This window comes from Danio aesculapii, chromosome 9 (genome assembly GCF_903798145.1).
Source record: "Danio aesculapii chromosome 9, fDanAes4.1, whole genome shotgun sequence".
Classification (NCBI taxonomy): domain Eukaryota; kingdom Metazoa; phylum Chordata; class Actinopteri; order Cypriniformes; family Danionidae; genus Danio; species Danio aesculapii.
Genome location: NC_079443.1, coordinates 29426888 through 29448240, shown reverse-complemented (window position 1 = coordinate 29448240; position 21353 = coordinate 29426888). Strand labels below are relative to the sequence as shown.

Genomic DNA, 21353 nt, shown 5'->3' with positions numbered 1-21353 from the left:
TATCCAGCATATGTTTTACGCAGCGGATGCCCTTCCAGCTGCAACCCATCACTGGGAAACACCCATACACATCCATTCACACACATACACTACGGACAATTTAGCCTACCCAGTTCACTTATATTGCATGTCTTTGGACTTGTGGGGGAAACCGGAGAACCCGTAAGAAACCCACACAAACATGAGAACATGCAAACTTTACACAGAAATGCCAACTGATCCAAACAGTGACCACGACTCAAAACAGTGACCTTCTTGCTGTGAGACGAGAGCGTTACCCACTGCACCACCGTGCTGCCCCTTATCAGATTACTAATAACTTAACTTTGAAGTTACTTTTAAAACATATAAAATATACCTATAAAAATACAAAATAGCAGCAGCTGGACATATTCAAAAGACTTAAAGAGTTCGCCCAAAACTTAAAATTCTCTCTTCATTCACTTGTTCCAAACCGGAAAAGAAAACATTTAGAAGAAAACTGAATACCTCTAATCACTGACATCAATAGCATGAAAAAGCACCGCAGTGTTTGGGTGTTCTGTGTTAGTCTGAGGTAATTAGTCTAATTTAATTTGTATATTCCAAATTCCTGATCGGTCCGTTCTTGTCCTGTGACTCAACAGAGTGCACCTGGGAAGTGCTCCTAATATGTGCGCGCGCACAGAAGACACGATTTGTGAACGGCCCCATATACCGCTTTGCTTGCCTTCACATTCAAAAGATACCTTCACTCCAGATCCTGCACAAAAATTCAATTTAGCCTGTTTAGGCTGAGTTGGTACGCCGTGTTTTTGGGCGCCAGTGTCCTTCAAGTATTGTTGTAGAATGCTTTCTATTCAAGTGCTTGAACAAGTTGCTGTTCGAGTTAAAAGCTGTCGAAAGTTTGTTAGAGACTGGACACAGACTCAATTTCACAGCAATATTTTAGTTTTTACGCTCAATGAAATCAAAGTGATGTTTGTATTTCCACTTGAAGAAGCAACCACTCTCAAGAGCAACCATTTCAGCTCATATTCTCCAGCAATTTAAAATCGCATGCTTATTAAATGATGTTGCAGAGGAAAACGGGATTTAAAAGAAACATTTTTTTTCTTCCAAAACCTATATTGTAAGTAACACAATGTCATTGACTGTAGTAACTGTAATCAAATTACACAAATTTCAAATGTAGTTCGTTACATTACTGCGTTCCCCTAAAATATCATTAGAATACAGTAATCTGCTACTGGGGAACGTGTTGCACCCAACTCTGGAAGGAATCAAGGAGTTTTATTCTGATCATATAAGTGCATTAATACATTTGATTGAGTGTCTAAAGTCTCTCAAATAATGTTTTGAAATGCGCACAATCAATCACAGAGCAGCTGTGGTGCCATGTGGTAATGACATGGCCCTACTTTGCTTTGTCAACAGTGTTTTCAGCAGCTAATAACACATCCCTGAATGGGATTTGCAAGGTAAAAGTGGGTTACAATCAGAGAGCTCGTTTTGAAAAGCATCATGAGCCACTGGAGATGATGAAATGAATGGATGATAATTGGACCCTGCCACTGAAATCTAAACTTTGCAGACAATAATAGCTTGCCGGCACTCTGTCCTGAGGAAAATGTAATTAAGCACACCATACACACCTAGGACACTGGTGCGAGGGAAGGAACTTGCTGTTTTGGAAGGAGCCCGTTGCTAGGAGACCATCAAAAGACTGTAATGGGTTGATTTTTTGCAGCTCTAGACGCCAATAGAAGCTCCAATATTCTAAACCTATCCCACCTTTCTGCTACCCTCTTTGGGTACAGTTGAGGTTGCCAGGCAACTACATCATGCATATCTAAAGCAAGCAATAATTGGTTGGTATTGCGGAGTGTCCATAGGTTGCATACCAACTGGATGCCTCTCTCTCTCTATTCTCCTTTTAACACTCTCTCTCTCTCCCCTCTCTCTCAGCTGGTTGCTAGGAGACTCCATCATGCATCCATGACTCTCCAAGTTATAATTGGCCTGTGTTATGGTTGCCGTGGTTGCAGGTCCAAGCCTGCCTTGCTGCTGTCAGACAGCAAGTGAGGGAACAAAATAAAGAGGGGGAGGAAGGGGGCTACGGCATAAGGAGGGAGCAAGCACGAGGGGGTCTTTGGCCAATTATTGAAAGTGTAGTGCGAAACGTTTGCTGTCTCACACCTGCGGCCCCGCCACTCTTCAAATGACACAGAGATGCTCTTTCTGCTCACTTGTAGCAGTCACACACACGAGAGCAGACACCGCTATATTTCCTCCAACTGATTTTATATATTGAAGGAGCTCAAGGACAGGCAAACATAATAAAATAAACCTCAAGGCACTTTGACCTGCTGTTTGTCTGGTTGCATCTTGCCTGGCAAAGAAAGATGAGGGATGTCAAGGAAAGCCTGCTGCTTGTTTTCCGTTTTCCCAAAGGTGAACTACTGGTAAAAAAAAAGGCCAAATACATTGTATTATATTTAAAAATCCTCTTCTCTTTGTCATCGAAAGTCAAGAAATATATCTATGGGGAAAGAAAAAGGAACTGTCCAGACGTCTTACGTGGAGCCGTTTTCCTCGTCAACCCTGCAGTGTCATTCTTTACTTTGCGTTGCATCATAGGACTTTCAGGACCGACCGAGCAATGTAGCGGTAAACCCGACGTTATGTCATCTTTTACCTCATCTTGCATCATAAAGCTAAAATACGAGACTGGATTTCTTTGATTTCATAACAGAAATACGTGCTCTCATAAGAGCTGCATACATTTTTAGGATATGAAATATTGCTAGGGAATGCCTTCCACTTTCCCCACATCTTATTGGATCATATTCTCCTCACAACAAAGGGAAAAAAAGAAAATAGCAGCCTGTAATCATTTCCACTCCTCTCTATGATTTTCTCCGTCAGTATTCAGAGTCAGTCACAGAGGTGCAGACACATTCTTAAAGACTAACGTGGAACTGCTTGAATTTCTCGCTACTCCAGGCCAGTTTAAAATTGTTTGTATGATCTTTTTATTTAAAAACGGATTGTTAATGTCTAATCATTAATTTTTGATTATCAATCTTTAAAATCAATAAATCGAATATATCTAAAAAAATATAGCTTAAAGGGGCTAATAATTTTGGCTTAAAATGGTTTTAAAAATTTTTTAAAACTGCTCTTATTCTAGCCGAAATAAAAGAAATAAGACTTTCTCCAGAAGAAAAAAATTCTATCAGACATACTGTGAAAATGTCCTTGCTCCGTTAAACATCATTTGAAAAAGAAAAAAAATTCAAAGAGGGGCTAATAATTCTGACTTCAACTGTAGATACCACCTCTAATTTAAGATCTACTTTTATTTAGACTCTCTCTCACATCTTCATGTGCATCTACACATTTTCTTATGTATTTATGAATCAGAGGTCTACATGCATGCCTCGTTGTGAAGCAACAAAGCAGCAGTTTCAGCCAATTTAAGAATGATGTATTATTTGGGGCTTTTCCACTGCAAAGTACGACTCGGACACAGTTCCGTATGGCTCAACTTGGTTTGCTTTTCCATTAGATTTTAGTACCACTTCATACTCAGTGTGATTATAGAGGTATGGTTATAGTTGCACCACCTCTTCTGCTGTGGCATTCTGAATTGCCTCATCTAGTGCGATATCTACTGCTCAGCCACCAGTTGATGGTGATATTACTTCAATTTGATTTTTAAATTGTATGTCATCATTGTGGGGTCCTCCAGATTGGGGGTTGAGCGTTGGGTTAACGACCCACCTCGAAAAAAAATAGATGTTGCGAAACACCAACATGGTGCGGCTAAATATCAACTTCGATATAAACTGCCCTGGGAGCAAGTAAATATGTCATTATTGTGAGGACACACAGAGTTCCTCTTGTGTGTGAGAGCACATCGATGGAGAGCGAGACAGAGACTTGCTGTGCAGCTAATAATTTTCTTTTTGTTTAATTTCATCAGTAACATTTGTAAGTGTGTTAATTCCCTTCTATCCCCTTTTCACACCTTTGCGTGTTGTGGGCTCATAAAAAAGTTTGAGACTACCAGTTACGTTTTTTTCTTCACGCCTCTCAAACTTCACCTCACCTGGGCAGATTATAAATAATACTCAGACAGATGTTTCACGACAAGAGGAACATCTGCATCTCATTTACTGATCATGATGCAGCCATGTTAACTTGCATGCAACAGTAATTTAAATAATCCTACAGTGGCTCTTCGTGACTGTTTATTTAAATATAGTGGGTTTGGTATCTCTTATAGCAAATCCAACAAAGCGTGTAGTGACTCTCTGTCCGATCAGTATCTGCAGTTTCCATTCTGCATGTAATGTACAGCTCAATTGGAAATGAGTACCAGGTACTGTACACAGTAGATATATTGATCAATATTCCACAGACTCACACTCAATCAGAATTTAATCATACAATTTTGTATCATCAAATATCCCATCGCTGGCTAAGAGTATTGATACTATATTACATTGTGATGAGACGTCTGATTTACACCCCTAATAGCTACTTCCCCATCAACCTCCCAGAACACCCTAGCAATGATGCATAATTTCATCATAATCATAATCAACTAACCTATTAGTCTATTACAGCCAGATATATATAGAAGATCAAGCCAACAACAGTATTATGTTTTAACACGTTGTTTAAATTCAACAAAGTAGTCAATGTGTAAAATATTACATACAGTACATAAAACCCCTAAATCTTATCCCTACCTGGTGTTCAGCCTAGTTTAGAAGCATGGTAGGCACCAATTTAATTAAGAACTTTTTCTGATTGGGCAACATTCATTTTAAATGGAGCTTTATTGTAGTTAGTAACATTGGTGCACACAACATTTGCTTGAAAACCTGGCAGCTCTTGTGCTGTGAATACGGCATTGTTTCCCATTAAGCATCATTAAGACCCCAATTATCATTACCACCTCCAGATCTGAATCAGTGCCATCGACACCCTCCCCACTCCCACCCAGGCCCCAGGCTGAAGCCCGTTCTGTTCCCTAGGAACACTGCCACTGTGCCGGGACCCTCTCTTCGGGTGCTGGAACCCCCCCTTCCTTCCTCACTCAAGGCCATATTTTAAATCTGAGGCATAAAAATACAGCATGTGGAACAATTGGTATCTCCTTTCCCATCTGTTTAACTTCATTTGAATTTCAGAGCTCACTGGGAGGGTGGAGAACATTTAGCACAAATGGCTTCATTTTGGATACTTGACTTTGGGTTATGAATTCGTTCTGTTATGGTGACTGAGCACATTTATGCAGCCCCTCTTCAGTTTCAGACAAAAAAAAAATGTAAAACAGCCGTTTGATTGAATCAAATTCTGGTTCATTTTCTTTCTCTCTATATATATATTACATTTGACTACTGAGAATGCAGGAGGTTTGAGCTACAGGGCTGTGATTGGACAACTAGTCAAGAAATTGAGTGATCTGATTGGCTGGCTAGGATGTGTGATTGAGAGAAACAGTAATGAATGATGTTGATAATGGAACTGCTGACTGTACTCGCAGTGGCACAGCGGCAGCCTCGCTCCAGAGGCGCACCATCTGTGTACAGGTGTGTGTGAATGGTGAAGCGGGGATTAAATGATGTGTGTTTGTGCATGCAGGTGAGAAGCCTTACAAATGCTCCTGGGAAGGCTGTGAATGGCGTTTCGCACGAAGCGACGAACTGACGAGGCACTACCGCAAACACACTGGTGCCAAACCTTTCAAGTGCAACCACTGCGACAGGTAAGAGACGTACAGCAAAAGCTCCAAAGCTAGCTTTGCATGCATGCATTTAACCATTTTAATTCTGTAACACTCCCACACACAAACTCAACCACGCTAGTCCACAGTCCTCAAGTGCCTATAAACAAATTCCTCCAGTTATGAGACCACAGGACTAAACTCTCTCCCTCTCAAAGAATCCATCGCACCCTCCCTTCGGCTCTTGTTTTCTTAAATTCTCTCTGATGGCATGCACATAGCAGTGCTGCATCGGGCTCATTGGAAGTTAGCACAGGCCCGGTTCCCTGCTGAATAACTCATTCACAGTCTGGTCCTGTGATACCCATTACCGAATTACTGCGAATATCTCATTCTCACATTCTGTTCCACTTTCCTCCGTCCTCCCATCGGTACGGCGTATGCCCACACTGTGGCTCGAGTGCAGGGACAAAGAGAAGTTAGAGGCATGGATATGCATTCCAAGGTAAGAGGAGTTACATAACAGTAATATAAAAGAGATGAAGAGAGGCACAGGAGAGGAAATGGATGCACGTAGAGCTCTGGAGGAAAGACACAGCATATTTGATGAGGGTTGTTTTTTTCTTTTTTGGCTGTATGCTGAAACATCAGCATGCAGTTAGCGGTTTTTGTAGGACATTATGTGGAATAAATAATCATAATTTGCATACGATTAGTGAGGCACTGATAGGGCTGGGTGATATTGCAAAAAAAAAAAAAATTCACAATATCTTGTTTCAGATCATTCGATATCGATAATTATTGAACAATAATGATTAACAAAACATTTAGGAATGTTAGGATTTTTTTTTAAAAACACTTCATTTTAATTTAACAACATTAATAAGGCAAATAGATTTAATAGTCAAAAACAAAAATATTTAAGCAAAAAAAAATCTCATCTCTTCATAATAAAACAAACATACGTGTTAAAGAGTCTCTTAAACTCTTTACTTGATCAATAAAATGTTACGAAGTGTGTGCAATGGTAAAGCGTAAATACTTTACAATCAAAGCAAACTTTAAGGTGTGATAATGATACAGTAAACCTCAAATTCTGCCAACAACACAAAATAAGATAATCAAATCTGAGCTTTCAAGTAAAGGAACCAACCATCATTTTTCAAATACTCATTGCAACTTTACAGATTGGTTACCCCATGCAAAAAAAATCTTTAAGATGGGGAGCTAGTGGCTGGAATGCGCAAGAAAAGAAGCCAAAAAGCCACTCTGGCGACATCCTTACATCCTTTATTTACAATCTCCTCACTGCTGCTAGACACCACACTTATTTTGGCATGTATTGTTATTCTGACCTAGTCAGTGTCAAGCGCAAGGTTTCCTTGACCATTACAACGGGCTTTGCACTCGCGTTTCCCTGGCTTCTCTCATAGATGACCATCAAACAGACAAACCATTGCTGCAGCTCCGATGCAAGTTTATGGAAAAAAGTAAAAAGCACTGCAGTGTTTGGGTGAGCTGTGTTTGTCTGAGGTAATTAGTCTACCATTTTTACTGGTTAGTTCTGCTTGCATGAATCGCTGTGCACTCGCGCCCTTCAGAAAAGTTCAGATGTTTTACTAGGTGGGGCTGGAAAATGCATGCGTGTCACATGTGCACTGCTTGTACAACTTGTGCGCGTTGCTTTCAAACATGCGTCGCGCCTCCATTGGGAATGACAAACTTACACCCTAAGCTTTGGCATTGCTTGCAAGGTGTGCGCTCAGCAGCCACATTTTAATAAAACTATAGCTCTTCATACCTAAACTTCAAACAGAACCTTTTTTTTTTTTTAATCGATATTGACAATGGTGTTCAATCAATAAATATCGATACCAATTTTATCGCCCAGCCCTGTGCACTGATATTAAAATTGTGGTCAACGCAATGGTGCAATAACTGTTTTGGTGTCATTGTGGACTATAAGTGGGATACCTGTATATTAACTTTAGTTTGTCCAAAATATGGCATTGAAATTGGTATTAGCTAAAGATAACATTTAATAATGTTATTAGACTAGTAGTGTTTTTAAACAAACTTTAAAGTCGAGTTAGATGCAAATTTAATCTTTAAAATGTAAAAATGGTTGAAATGAGCTGTAGTTTAAGATGGACATACATTTTACCTGACCAATAGCGGACAACAGCGTCCATGTGTCCAAATGATGCTTGTGGTACAGAAAGTATACACTTTACTTCAAGAAGCAATAAATAAAACCAAATGTAAATGCAAATGGATGCAATAAAGAAGTCTGTGAATCAAAATTGACTTACTAAGTCCACATGCTTAAGTATGTAGCTTGCAATCACCAGCAAAATACAACACTTTGAGTGCGCTGGAGCATGCAAATTTGGGATGCAATTTAGATTTGTTTTTTCCTCAAATATTTTGTTGGCAGAAAAACTGCTCTCTGGGAGTCCAATCACCATTTAAGAGTTGTTTTTCAATGAACCATAAAAAGTAGTGAGAGAAAACATCAGGACAATTTTAGTCTGGAAAGTTCCTCTACATTTGGAGGTTTTACATGTCTATGGAACTATATTTAAATATTAATAGCTACATTTTGACACACACATCCAGGCGATGCAGAGGCAGCGTGTTCAAACGCGTTTGGTGATAAAGAGGTGAAGAGACACCGAAGCAGCAGAGAAAAGAAGAGATTTGCATTAGCATGGGGAGGAAGAGTGATAGCCTGTCAGGTGACAGTATTAGGGAGCTGTCACTCGGGCCTGGCATGCGGGCAGCAATTACACAGCGGAGGCCGCGTGCCCACTGAGCCAGCTCCAGGTGGAAGCACAATTAGACACGGCTCCCTGTCTCGCCGTCGGCATCAAACCAACCTTGTCCCAGCCTTTTGAAAAGTTGTCCATTGAACATTTCTCTGCCGCTCCATCACAATGAAGCCATTGCGTTCCCAGCGGACGAGTCGCGACTGGGACGGCCTCTGTTCTGCAGACTGCTGCTGACACCTGAACAGCGCCGCTTTCCCCCGGGCACAGCAGAGCTTGTGAACTCTCAGGGGGAACACATGGGGAAATCTGTGTCCCTATACTCATTACTCAGTGTTTGGCAGCTATTGCATGACAAAAGGAGGAGGAGCCCGTTTGGATAAGCAAATCTACATTGGCAATTCTTTCTCTCTGATGTCAGGTATAAACAAGGGCATATTCAGAATTTGGAACCTAGCCCAAGCACTTCCTGCTGCAGATAAACCCCCAGCATTCTCGTTTATAAATCTTTTGCACTAACCTTGAAAATTTGTACTATTGGGTAGGCATGGGCCGGAAAGATCAAAGTTTCACTGTACTGTGATTACTGCTCTGAAATATGTTCTTTTTAAATATACGGTAAAAAAAAAAAATCAGATTTTTTTTCTCCATTGAACACAATATATTTTATTTTAAGAAATATTTGAAATAATTTAGATCAGTAAACCTGTCAGGCTACATAAATATAATAAATCATTTACTTCTGCTCTCTTCATTAGTTTTAAAAACACAGATTTCTTTACAATTTGTAAATACAGTTTTGGATATCTTTCTTTTTTATGGATTTAAAGTAATCCAGTGCACTGTTATAGCATGCTTGGATGTTGGTGCAAATGTGTTATATCAATTTGTTTAGTGAAATGTTTGCCGAATCGTGGGCTTCTATTGTGGATTGTTCATTTCTGCTGGAGATACGGTTCCCCTAAAAAAAAAAACTAAATAAAATAGTCTTTAAAAAAACTTGCGCATACCGAACGGTATAACAGACAATTTTAGCACTACCTTGATTTTTAGGCCCCGTTTAAACTAATGTGTTTTCGTTTTAAAACGGCATTTTAGAACGAAAACGATCCACATCCACACTGGTGTTTCATCTAGCGTTTCTGAAAAGCTCTCAGTTCATGCTACACCACTGAAAAAGCTCATCACGTGACTACATGCACTCTGTGCTGAAAGCTGCTTTAGTGTATTCACATGTCTGAGCTCCAGGCAGTCAGCAGTAACTCGGAGTACGCCTGCCTGGCTGAGAGCAGCCTAACATCGGCCAATCCATCCCGAATCAACTGCTGGATCTCATTTCTCTGTAGTTGTTAATATTGATTATTAAAATTATAGCTTACTGATAATTATATTCAGCAAAAGAGACATCTATTTCGTACTTCACCATGCATTTCCACTGATAATCTTTATTGTGTGCATAAAGCCTGACATTAAGCACATATTGCCAAAACCACACAGCGAGCCTAATGTTTCCAATTTTGCAATGAAAATGTAAGGAAGCAGTTATTAGGCTCCGTTTTGTTTTACATTTGCATACAGTGAAGCTGATGGTCATAAATATGTATAGGATGCCTTAACATTTTTGGTGTCGTCATGTTTAAGTTTAATATAAAAATTATAAGACAGTGCTTTATGCCATGTTTTCATTTTATTGTTAAGATAGCGAAACGTAGCCAGGGTGAATGACAACATATATTGTACACTGCCGTTACATTTGAAGATTTACCCAATGTGTCCTCAGTATTTCATTATAAACTTGCAGAGTCTGAACTTACAAGGAAAGAAGTCTGAACTTTATGTAGGCTACTTGAGATTGAGAAAAAGCCCCAATCAGGTAGTGTGAATGTCGGCAGCCATGCCTCCGTTTTCAGATGTCTTGGTTTTCCCCCGTCCACACTGATACAGAGCAGCATTTTGAAACGAAAATGTCCTCTTCAGCATTTCCAAAATGCTCCGTTTTGAGGCTCGAAAACATATTAGTGTAAACAGGGCCTTACACATCATGGTAAGCCTTAATAGCATATCCATTTTTGATTGAAAAATACATTGAATTATAGTGAAAAAAGAATATAAATGTTACCAGATTGTGAAGGTGGCCTTGTTGTGAAAGATTATTTCTGTTCACTGGGACAACAATCCAGAATAATATGCTGGAACGGTGGAAGGACGCTGTGTTGTACCATCTGATGCCCAGTTGAATCTGGATCAAATAAGCCAGGGGCAAAAGGTGATTCAGAGTGCATATTGTTTAAATAAATGTGCAAAATTGCCCATTATGGCATTATTATTTTTTGCAGCTGTCCACTTTCTGATTGGTTAAACACCTGAACTGCCAAAACCTGTACAACCGACGATAAGCTGTCTTCTTGTCATTACAATTCAGCTAGCTTTTGTGTTGTTGAATTTATATGTCCATGTCCTTATTAAACAAAGGCAGTTGCAGACATGTGGTAACATCCCTGCAGAACAGAACTGAACATATTTACGAACACACAATACTGCAAGTCTTCCTTGATTTATAATATAGTTGCAGACATACAGTTGAAGTCAGAATTATTAGCCCCATCCCCCCCCCGCATTTGTTTTTATATTTTAAATATTTCTCAAATTATGTTTAACAGAGCAAGGAAGTATGTCTGATAATATTTTTTCTTCTGGAGAAAGTCTTATTTGTTTTATTTCAGCTTGGATAAAAGCAGTTTTTAATTTAATTTTATTTTCGATAGTCTACAGAACAAACCATCATTATGCAATGACTTGCCTATTTACCCTAATCTGCCTAGTTAATCTAATTAACCTAGTTAAGTCTTTAAATGTCACTTTAAGCTGTATAGAAGTGTCTTGAAAAATATCTAGTAAAATATTATTTACTGTCATCATGGCAAAGATAAAATAAATCCGTTATTAGAAATGAGTTATTAAAACTATTATGCTTAGAAATGTGTTGGAAAAAAAATCTCTCCGTTAAACAGAAATTGGAGAAAAAAATAAACAGGGAGGCTAATAGTTCTGACTTCAACTGTATGCATCAGTCTTAACCTCAGGTTATTCCAGAAGGAGCATCTCTGCAGTTTAAGTGTCTTGCATAAAGGCTACTTCAAGCGAAATATATAAACAATCTAGTGTAACGTCATTTAAAACAATATCATGTTTGCTTGAGGTTCAAACAGCTTGAGAAAGAAGAGCTTCTAGGAAAGTTGTTCTCACTGCTGTTATATTTCCTGTTCAAGCAGGTTTTAAACCCACAACCTTTTAGCTCAATATAAATCACAAATTTCAACATCAGCTCAAAGAAGTTTTGCTTTTAAAAGTTGTAAAATTACTAACATATATATTTTAAAATCTAAAAGTAAATAATGGTTAAATTGTATAAAATTACTAAAAATAAACAAAGAAAACTTAATATGAAATTGGATATAAATATTCCCAGTAAGCATTTTTTGTTTTTAAAAGTTGATGTCTAATAGAGGTCTAATAGACATCTAAACATAGTTATCTTGGCTAAAACAAGGCTAAATTTGGGCTGTCAGAGAAAATCTAATAGACATCTAAAAATAGGCCAAAACTAGACTAGTCATCAAATAAACAGAATTGAATGACTACACATATAAAGTCTGTCTAATCTGTCTATTTGACGACTAGTCTAGTTTTGGCTTATTTTTAGACAAATATTAGATTTTCACTGACAGCTCAAGATTAGCCTTGTTTTAGCCAAACTGTCTACGTTTTGATGTGTATTAAACGACTATTAAACACAAAATTGTTTGCTGGGTAGTATAAAAAATATCCCAGTATGCATTTACCATTGATCAATTTTGCAAACCAAAGCCCAGTATTAGGATTATTCTAATATTAATTTGTTCAATGCAAATTTTGTGATTAAAATTCATTCACATTTTGCATGTTTAAGTTGGTCATTTAACCCATCTGATTGGTTTGAAAGTTGTTTCACTGTTGTGTAGTTCTCCATGCTGTTGGTATTGAAATTGTGACTGCAGTTTAAGCAATTCGATACATTTACAAAATTCAGTTATTCCGTGCCAATCTTTCCTTTAAAATTAACATTTTTCATTAATATGCATTTTTAAATGTGGTACGAGTCAGTGGGTACTCAAAAACCATTGCTGATTTAAATTACAGGTATCAAACCTTGAAAAACAAAATAGGTAAAATAAAATATTTTTAAATGGTATATTAAAAAACCATTAATCAAGATATCTGTAAATCAAAAACAGACATCCAGGTTTGGAACAGCAGAAGTAGTGCTTTTTTATCTTCTAGGTGTAATTACTGACTGCACACATGTTTGGGTTAGCATCACAATGGTTATGAGGAGCAGCAGTCATGGGCAGTCTAACAGTAAATACAGTCAGCCAACACATACACAGTCATACTGTCTCACAGTCACTCACACCAGTGTTTTGGGCATCATTAATCCTGCCTAATCAAGCACAGCCCCCTGTCGGGTGTTGAGAGGGGTTGAGTGAGAGGTGGGGGGAGGGTTATGAGATCTAAGGGTGTGCCAGCTGGTGGAGCAGCCACTTACAGTGAGTCACAGGACCATCTGTCCAGTCGCTCTGCCCTGTCTCCACACACACACCTAAAAAAAAATCTTCACACCTAGATTGATGCAAATCTCCAAAAAAATAAAATTGTGTGATGCACATGTCATTGAGTCTGCTAAAATGTAAACACCTGATGAAAGTGAAATGAACACATCATTCACATGAATGCAAATCCACTAACAGATGGTGACTGGTCAATACTGCAGTCAAAGTGTGCAAATAATAATATTTAAAAAAATCATAATAAATTAATTAATTAATATATATTTGTATATGTATATATATATATTTGTATATGTATATATATTTGTATATATATATATATATATATATATATATATATATATATATATATATATATATATGTATATATGTATATGTATATGTATATGTATATGTATATATATATATATATATATATATATATATATATATATATATATATATATATATATATATATATGTATATGTATATGTATATATATATATATATATATATATATATATATATATGTATATGTATATATATGTATATATTGTTGTATATGATATGTATATGTATATGTATATATATGTATATATGGTTGTGTTGTTCGCATAGCTCTGTGGAACTGTAGCTTTTTATCCTCATTAAAAGCATTAATTACTCAGTCTCACTGTACATTTACACAATACTCTATTTCAAAAAGTTTGGGGGGTGGGGGGGACTGTGGGACTATGTAATTAACGCTTTTATTAATCAATGTGTACATACAATGGGACTGTTGCTTTAAGAATATGTAGCTGTTTTGCTCCATAGACCTTAAGCCCTCATTGGTCAAACAGGTATGACTGGTCTTGGAAAACTAAATTAAAAGATCTGCCTTAAAGGGGTGGTCCACTATGATATCATATTTTAAACCTTAGCTCATGTGTAATGTAGCTGTGTGAACATAAACAACATCTCTGAATGTGATATGCTCAAAGTTCGATGCAATCTCAAATCGCTGTAAATACCCACAATCTTCACCAGCTGCAGCATTATCTCTCTATGCGGCTGCTTTCTGTGCATTTAACATCTCAAATAACAAACTTGCAAAACATATAGGAATATTTCATATTACTTACACATGCTTATTAGAATATATGTGAAAGATTCATTTTAGAGAGCAGGCGTTCAGGTTCAGCTGTGTCCGCTCATTTTATCTCTCATTCAGGCACAAACTGATACGGCTAACAGCTACTCTGACTGACAGTATTTACATATCACGTGCCTATAAGCATGAGCTTTTGTGCCGCTTTTCCTGGTGACGTGGAGCCGATCCGCAAATCACAGCACATTATGTTAGCAGACCAATCAGAGCCCCTTGAGAGTGTGCCTTTCAGAGGAACTAGGAAATATGACAGCCGTTTTTCATGTAAGTTTAGTAGCTGTATATAATCAAGTAAGATATATGTACAAATAACAGGATTTTCTACAAATGAAGCATGAGCACACATTGCTTTGCATCTTAGAAACACAACCAAGCCTTAAAAATACACTCTGGACCACCCCTTTAAAACTCCATACAGAGAAAGAGAAATGACTGTAAATCTGTTAGATGTTTAAAATAAAATTCCACAAAATAATAACTAGGGAAAACCAGAAATGTTGCAGCTGACATAAGCACAAATTCATCAAGATGACACTTGATTTGAAAACTAACGATGTCTACCTGTATATATACACCCTCATCTCACCCCAATTTCCATCTTGGCTGCTTCCCATCCAAAAAGCAACAGAGGAGTTAACACTGTAGCTCTCGACTAATTAATAATGGATACAGCCAGAGGCGAATTGAAATTATAATTCTCTACTCCTAAGTCTCCACTCTTCGGGATTTTATTCATTCCAGTTAAGATTCACTTTCAAAACTATGGCTGTAATAGTAATCCTCACAGCCGTATTAATGCAAAGCAGACATGGCATTGCAACAGTATTTTCTAGGCACGGTTATGTATTGCTCCTAACCAGCAGTGGTTACATGTGATATTAATTGATGATGACACAAAAAAGCCCATGGCCTGCGACGAGAAACCAACCGCTATGACTCAAGTGCTACATAACTAATGCAGTCCCACAGTTTAAACAATACCATTGCACCTCCAGCCTCGAAATATATTTTCTTATTCAAACAGGCTTGCTGTGATTTGTGGTCCCACTCCCAAAAAAAAGGACTTTTTTCGGCACAGACTTCCTTGCTAACTGCATTGGCAAGATATCCGTTCTAAACGATCTGTCACCAGTTTTAGAGCAAAAAAGCTGGCTATGCTTAAAAATTCATTTTTTTTTCCCCAAACGCCAAATGTTGTTTTCTCTATTCCATCTGCAAAGCTGCCACACGTCTTCCAAGAAACTCAGACTCATACCCTCTTTAGCTCAATGATAACTGGCTTTCCCTTAATGTATCCATGCTAACTCTGTCTCTTCTTTTCTCTTTACAGATGTTTTTCCAGGTCTGATCACTTGGCTTTGCACATGAAGCGACATATCTAAGGCAGAGGAAGACGGGAGAAAGAGAGAGAGAGAGAAAGAGAGTGAGAGAAAACGAAGAGGAGAACAGGTGTGCACCATCCAGACGGGAACATTCACAACAGACTTTGGGTGCACAAGAGGGGTCTGGCTGCAAACGTCACGAGGAAGAACATGCTAGGCAGCGTGGGCAAGCGTTGTTGGATTCTACACACTCTCAAGACAGTCCAAAAGCCTTTTCATCAGCGATTAGCCATGCCTTACCGAGCACTAGCTTGGAGGTCAGACACTGCCAAACACCAGGTTTTTCTTTTCTCCCCTCATTCTCTTTTTTTTTTGTACAGTAAATCACCACTAGCATGGAACGGGAAACTGAGCGCTACATGTACAAAATGGAAACGCACATTTCATTCATCGCATAGCCTAATGGTTCTACTGGAGAATCATGTTCATTGTACATTCTGGAGTTTCAATTTCTTTTTCCAAGGACAGATCACAATAACCAACCTGCAGCTATGTTGTATACAGCAAACAACCAAACACAAAAAGCAACATTGCCAATACGTTCTGAGGAGTGACCAATGGAATAAGTGGCCAAATGCAATGCCTGGCCCCTGAAGCAGGCTGGGGAAAAGTGATCAAGAAAAAATACGGCAACGCTCAGGATGTGTGCTGATTTCTCGTACTCCTCGCTCAGGAGCGAACTCTTCTCTGCTCTTCACGCCCGTCACCTCACGGGTGAATAAAATGATGCGCAGCGACACTTTCTTGCCTTTGTTTTTTGTTTAAAGACAGTGTTAAAAAAGATGGTTTGTTTTCCTTCTGAGCTAAAAATGTCTTAAACTTCTGAAAGGTGAAAATTTGCTTTGCAAACAAGCGTTAATGTGCACATACGGGCAACAAGAGGGAACTTTGAGGCTTTCTCTGTATGCACAAGGTTCAGTAGCTTCTATCTGGCACTGAAACAAAACATTTGAAGCATAAGACAGGAACAGAATACCCCCCAAAAAAGATTGGGATTGCTGGCTTGGTATAAAAGGACAGAAGTCTTCTGTTTTTCCATTTTTCTTTGCACCGACTTGATCTGGGAAAAGTTAACCAATTGTCACAGACCTTGTGTGATGCTCTTGACACTGGAAAGAAAGAGTTCTTTTGCTTTGTGTTGATATTGGCACCTGTGTAAGAACGTAGTCGTCCAGTGCACTGTAGGAGGCCAACAGAGGAGACGTTATGGGGGAGGGACAGTTGGCAGGACGTTGACTCTCAGATTGGAGCACCTGCTGGGATCAGGATCCAAAAGAACTTGGTGGCATCAGCCCAGACAAACTTTGCCTGTTTCGTATCCATTGTCTGCACTGATTTTTTCAATGTTCTCTGTGCTTTTTTTCATACTGTCAAAAAAAAGCTCAAAAACAAAACAAAAAAAAAACATAAAAACAAAAAACATCTTGGAGGGAAAAAAGCAGAAAACAAAAAACACACAAAAAAAAAACTCTTTTACAGACACATCACAACACAGACAGAATGGTTTCTTTGCTCTTGGCTTTTTCCTGAAAAAAAACGAAAGAAAAAATAGAACAATAATTACCAAGTTAATGAACAGCGTTAAAAACGAAACACTGCATGGCAGCCTCTTTCAGATAGATGCACACACTCGCACACATACATGCACAGCTTGCCTCTCAGCATTATTTGTTTTGCACCAAAATCTTCACAGCAGGGTTTTAGCAATTGTTGTTTTGTAGGATTGCGTTCCATCCAGACGTCAGACGTTCAGTTGAGAGCTTGTTGATACACTCGAGTAAATTATGCTAAACCGGGCCTAGGTTTAGCTTGGTGTTAACAATCAGCTTCTAAATCACGGGGACAAAAAAACATATCATCCCCAAGGTCGTGAAGCCTGTCGTGGCGTCGCAATCAGGGCGTTCCCTTACTGACCCTACTCTTCTACATTGATTTAATGGCTGTGAGGGTGGAGGGAAGACTACGATTCAGCAGTAACATGTTTAGAATCATGGCAGACTTTACTAAACAATCCCAGAGTTACCCCTCAGGGGACCACCGGAGCTTAATGATCAATACACAAACTCAGTGTAGAAATGCTGAGTGCAGAGTGAAGAGTTGGTCCCTTTCTCTTGGTTTGAGGCCTGCTGAAGGCAGCTCTTCTATCACATATACACACACACACAAACATACACAGACCCACACACTCACACCATTTCTTCAGTTAGACCATTTTAGTTGCCATTTTCAATTGATTTCCTTTCATTTCAACAGTTTTTCTTCATTAAAATGCAAAGTCATGCCAAAATTTTGACTAAATAGGAGATGAATCAGTTTCTCTCCAGTAATGTACAATCAGTTGTGGGTTGTGGCACTTTTGTCCGCAAGAAGCGGCCTGTGTGTGTGACGATTGTTTGTATTATTTTCTGTAAATTAAGCAAGAAGGTGCATTGCTACAGTGTCATAATAGCATTGTGTACTATCCCACAATTTCACAAATGCGGTTATTACTGACAGTGTACAACAGCTAGAAAAGCTTTGAAAGGGTTACATTTCCATTTTACTTGGAGATAGCAGTCATGAAAAACTGCTCTTTTCTCCTGTTTTTGCTTTGACAAAATGACAATTCCGATTCGTTCAGTCACCATATGGGATACAACAGCAAGAACACAGGGACAAAAACAAAAGAACATCCTGTCATTTTCTTCGACATCGATATATGAATTCAGTTCAAATGAAACCATGAATATACACATACTGTAACTGTCTTATTTAAAATACAGTGCAAAGCGACAAATTCAAACTTACAAACGAAACTCTCTTCTTCTGCCAACATACTCCAGACTTTACCAAATGAATATGGAACAGGCCAATCAAATTCATTAGCAAGCAACACGCCGTACATATCCGATCACATATCAAGTGCCATTCGAAACCCCCAATCTCTCACTCTTCGAGCGACAGCAGCGGTCTAGTCAGTTGCACAGGCGCCTGATGCTTTGCCCAAAGATTTAAGCATTTGCAAATAACCTGCTGGGTGTTGAAAGAGAGAAACTTATTTTGCATTATTCTCACAGTATCTCTTTGTGCCCTACACCAGCTTCCTAAGATTCGTTCTTGAACATCTATATGACCATTGGCTTGGTCTCGAGTGTGTGTGCTTGTAATATACGGTTTGAATGCAAAGTTGAGGATGAGTTTAAAGCCTAGCCGTAAACAAACAGCGAATTAGTTGCATTGGTTCTAGCGCTTCTGTAGTCAGTGCAGGTCACGCATGTCCTTAGAAATCACCATCCAGGCGAATGTTTTTAAAACACTCTTGATTCTGATTTAGCTGTACAGAAGACCACCTTTTCTACCACGAGTTATCCGTACAACTTCAAAACGGAGACAATGCTGTGGCAGAACGTTTTACATGACAGTAGGAATGTTCGAAGACATTCTAAGGGAACAATTTTAAGTGTACTAGATCTGGGCACTCTTCCAGTGAAGCTCCCTTCCCAAGCCGTTTGCTTTTCAGCTTCAAAGAGGCTTTTGGCAGCTTAAATTTTATATGAAAAAGATGCTTGAAACATCACAAGGGGATTTTATGATAAAAGGTCAGAGGTGACAACTTTTCCGTTTTCTTTTTTTGTTATTGTCTGTATTGCAACAACATTTCACTGCATAAATAACACTCGTCATTGTTACCGCTAGCTTAGTCTGTTAAAATGACACTGCTGTCGATTGTCTACATAACATTTAGTGGCATTTCGAGATGCACTTATCACAAGAACATGGGAACAATTCACTCTTCAGCTTGATTGATAAAGCTTAAACTATTTCGACACACCAAAAGAGACTAAATCTGCATGTACATTCGAATATTCATCCATAGGTTCCCAGTCATTCGCAGACAGCGAAGAGACTTGTTTGTCTTGGGATATACTGCATCTTGAAGTGCATCTGTATCTGTGTTTGTCCAAACTTGATATGTCAGTGCGTAAAGTTTTCACCGGGTCTTTCCTTTCAGCTTTTTGCGTTCCTCACCTCCCACCCCTATCTACCCCACCCTGCACCTGCAGAACCACAATCACGTCCTTAAAACACAGTCACCTCAGTTTCATCCTCCGGTTACGTGTTACCAGCTGTCAGCGATTTCTTACCTATGAATGTCCCTAGACATTACTAAGCAGGGAGCAACCGGCCAACAACAGACCTCAGTGCTTTTACAGGTGCTCTCTTTTATCAATAAATGGATCTCGCAGAAAGCTGCCAGTTGGTAAAGCAGGTACAAATCAGAAAAAAATAGAAAGAAAGGGTAAAAGAAAGAAAAATAGAACAGTTATGTGCCATCTTGATTTATCTGTATGGAAGTAGGACGACATTTTGCCATATGTAGGCTGAAGCATGTAGTTTCTCGCTAGAGCAGGGACCCTCATATTCACTGTCCTCTTTCCCTCGCCACATCACTAACACTCCACCCCCTCACTTCCTGTAAACTTCACACTCTTCCTCTCCGTTTTGTTTTGTTTTTTTGTTCTATTCTGTTCTTTCCTTGTGTGTTTTTCTTTATCGGTTCTTTTGCTGTACAAAGTGTTTAAAATATTATTATTTGTATGATATAATGTTAGTATGGTAATGTTCTTTATTAAGGAAGAAGATGAAATTTATTTTTGTTACTGGTCTGTTTCATAATTCTTTTTTAAATTGGTATTGTAAGATATCTATGCAAGAACTGTTCAGTGGAGCATTTTTATTTAAGAATGTAATAAGTGTAATAAATGGTAGAATCTGAACGCCTCTGACTGATGCTTTCTTTGACCGAAAAAAAATAAAAAGAGAACGAGAAATTACTTTGACAGTAAGGGAGAGAGACACCGTCTTTTCATAGCCTTTCATAACCTTTGGTTGGAGCGCTTTCAAATAGTCAAGACTCATTACTAGACAATTTTTGTCCCAGAAATCACCACTCTGTAACAATGGCTTTGTGTACACTGGCTCTGAATGGATTTTTTGTGGCCAGGGTTCATTGGAATTGGAAAGCCGACTAGCAACAGAAACTCTGTGAAGGTCAAAGACTATCATGCTTTGTTTGCAGATGAATATGGCTGGATATTTGAATATAAACAAGCAGTGGTTGTGCCCTCATTAGCGTATCTTTCTCTAGGCCAATATATAAAAGCAGTTTGACTATTGGAATAGTCAAACTGGTCTGTGAACACTTGACAAAATTGATTGTATGTATGCATAAATGCATTTATACAACAGTACTGTCTGGTTCCCGAATCTGATTGGCTGAAAGCAGAGCAATACTCTGCAAATAATAACAATGGTACAGCCTCTTCACCCTTGTGTATTATTCCGCCCACATACAGCAAGAAGCAGAGGACACTCTACAGTTTGACAAATATTGCTGCTGTTTGACAACATAATGTACTTTTAAGGCTTTTTAGTCGAAAATGTAATTGTTTAGATTGCAACTATGTAGTTTATTTATAAGGATTATTTATAAGGACATTGAGTCGATCTCTCTCTTTTGTATTTTGTAGTGCTGTATTTATACCACAGAAACTGATAGCGTTTGCTTTGCTCTGGCTTTTTCAGGGTTAATTATTGTGATATCCTGATTGCTACAGTGAAATACTGGGAAATCTCTGCACTTCATGCCGTTCAGCCCTATAATCTTAAAATGTCAGCAAAAATGACCTGTTTTGTCATCACTTTAAACATAACACTAGAGAATCATTCAAATGCTAGCTCTAGAGTGACATTTGTGAACTGACAGC

The 21353-nt window shown here is 38.5% G+C and overlaps 1 protein-coding gene across 1 annotated transcript in view; it reads left to right on the top strand.

The window, feature by feature from the left end:
• klf7b (Kruppel like factor 7b) overlaps window positions 1–20363 on the top strand; it is a 62607-nt gene extending 42244 nt beyond the window's left edge. Inside the window, exons 3-4 of the mRNA XM_056465393.1 lie at window positions 5638–5761; window positions 15555–20363. Coding sequence (XP_056321368.1) covers window positions 5638–5761; window positions 15555–15606 — 176 coding nt within the window. The 3' untranslated portion in view covers window positions 15607–20363. The remainder of the gene's footprint in view (window positions 1–5637; window positions 5762–15554) is intronic.
• Window positions 20364–21353: the final 990 nt, after the last annotated feature.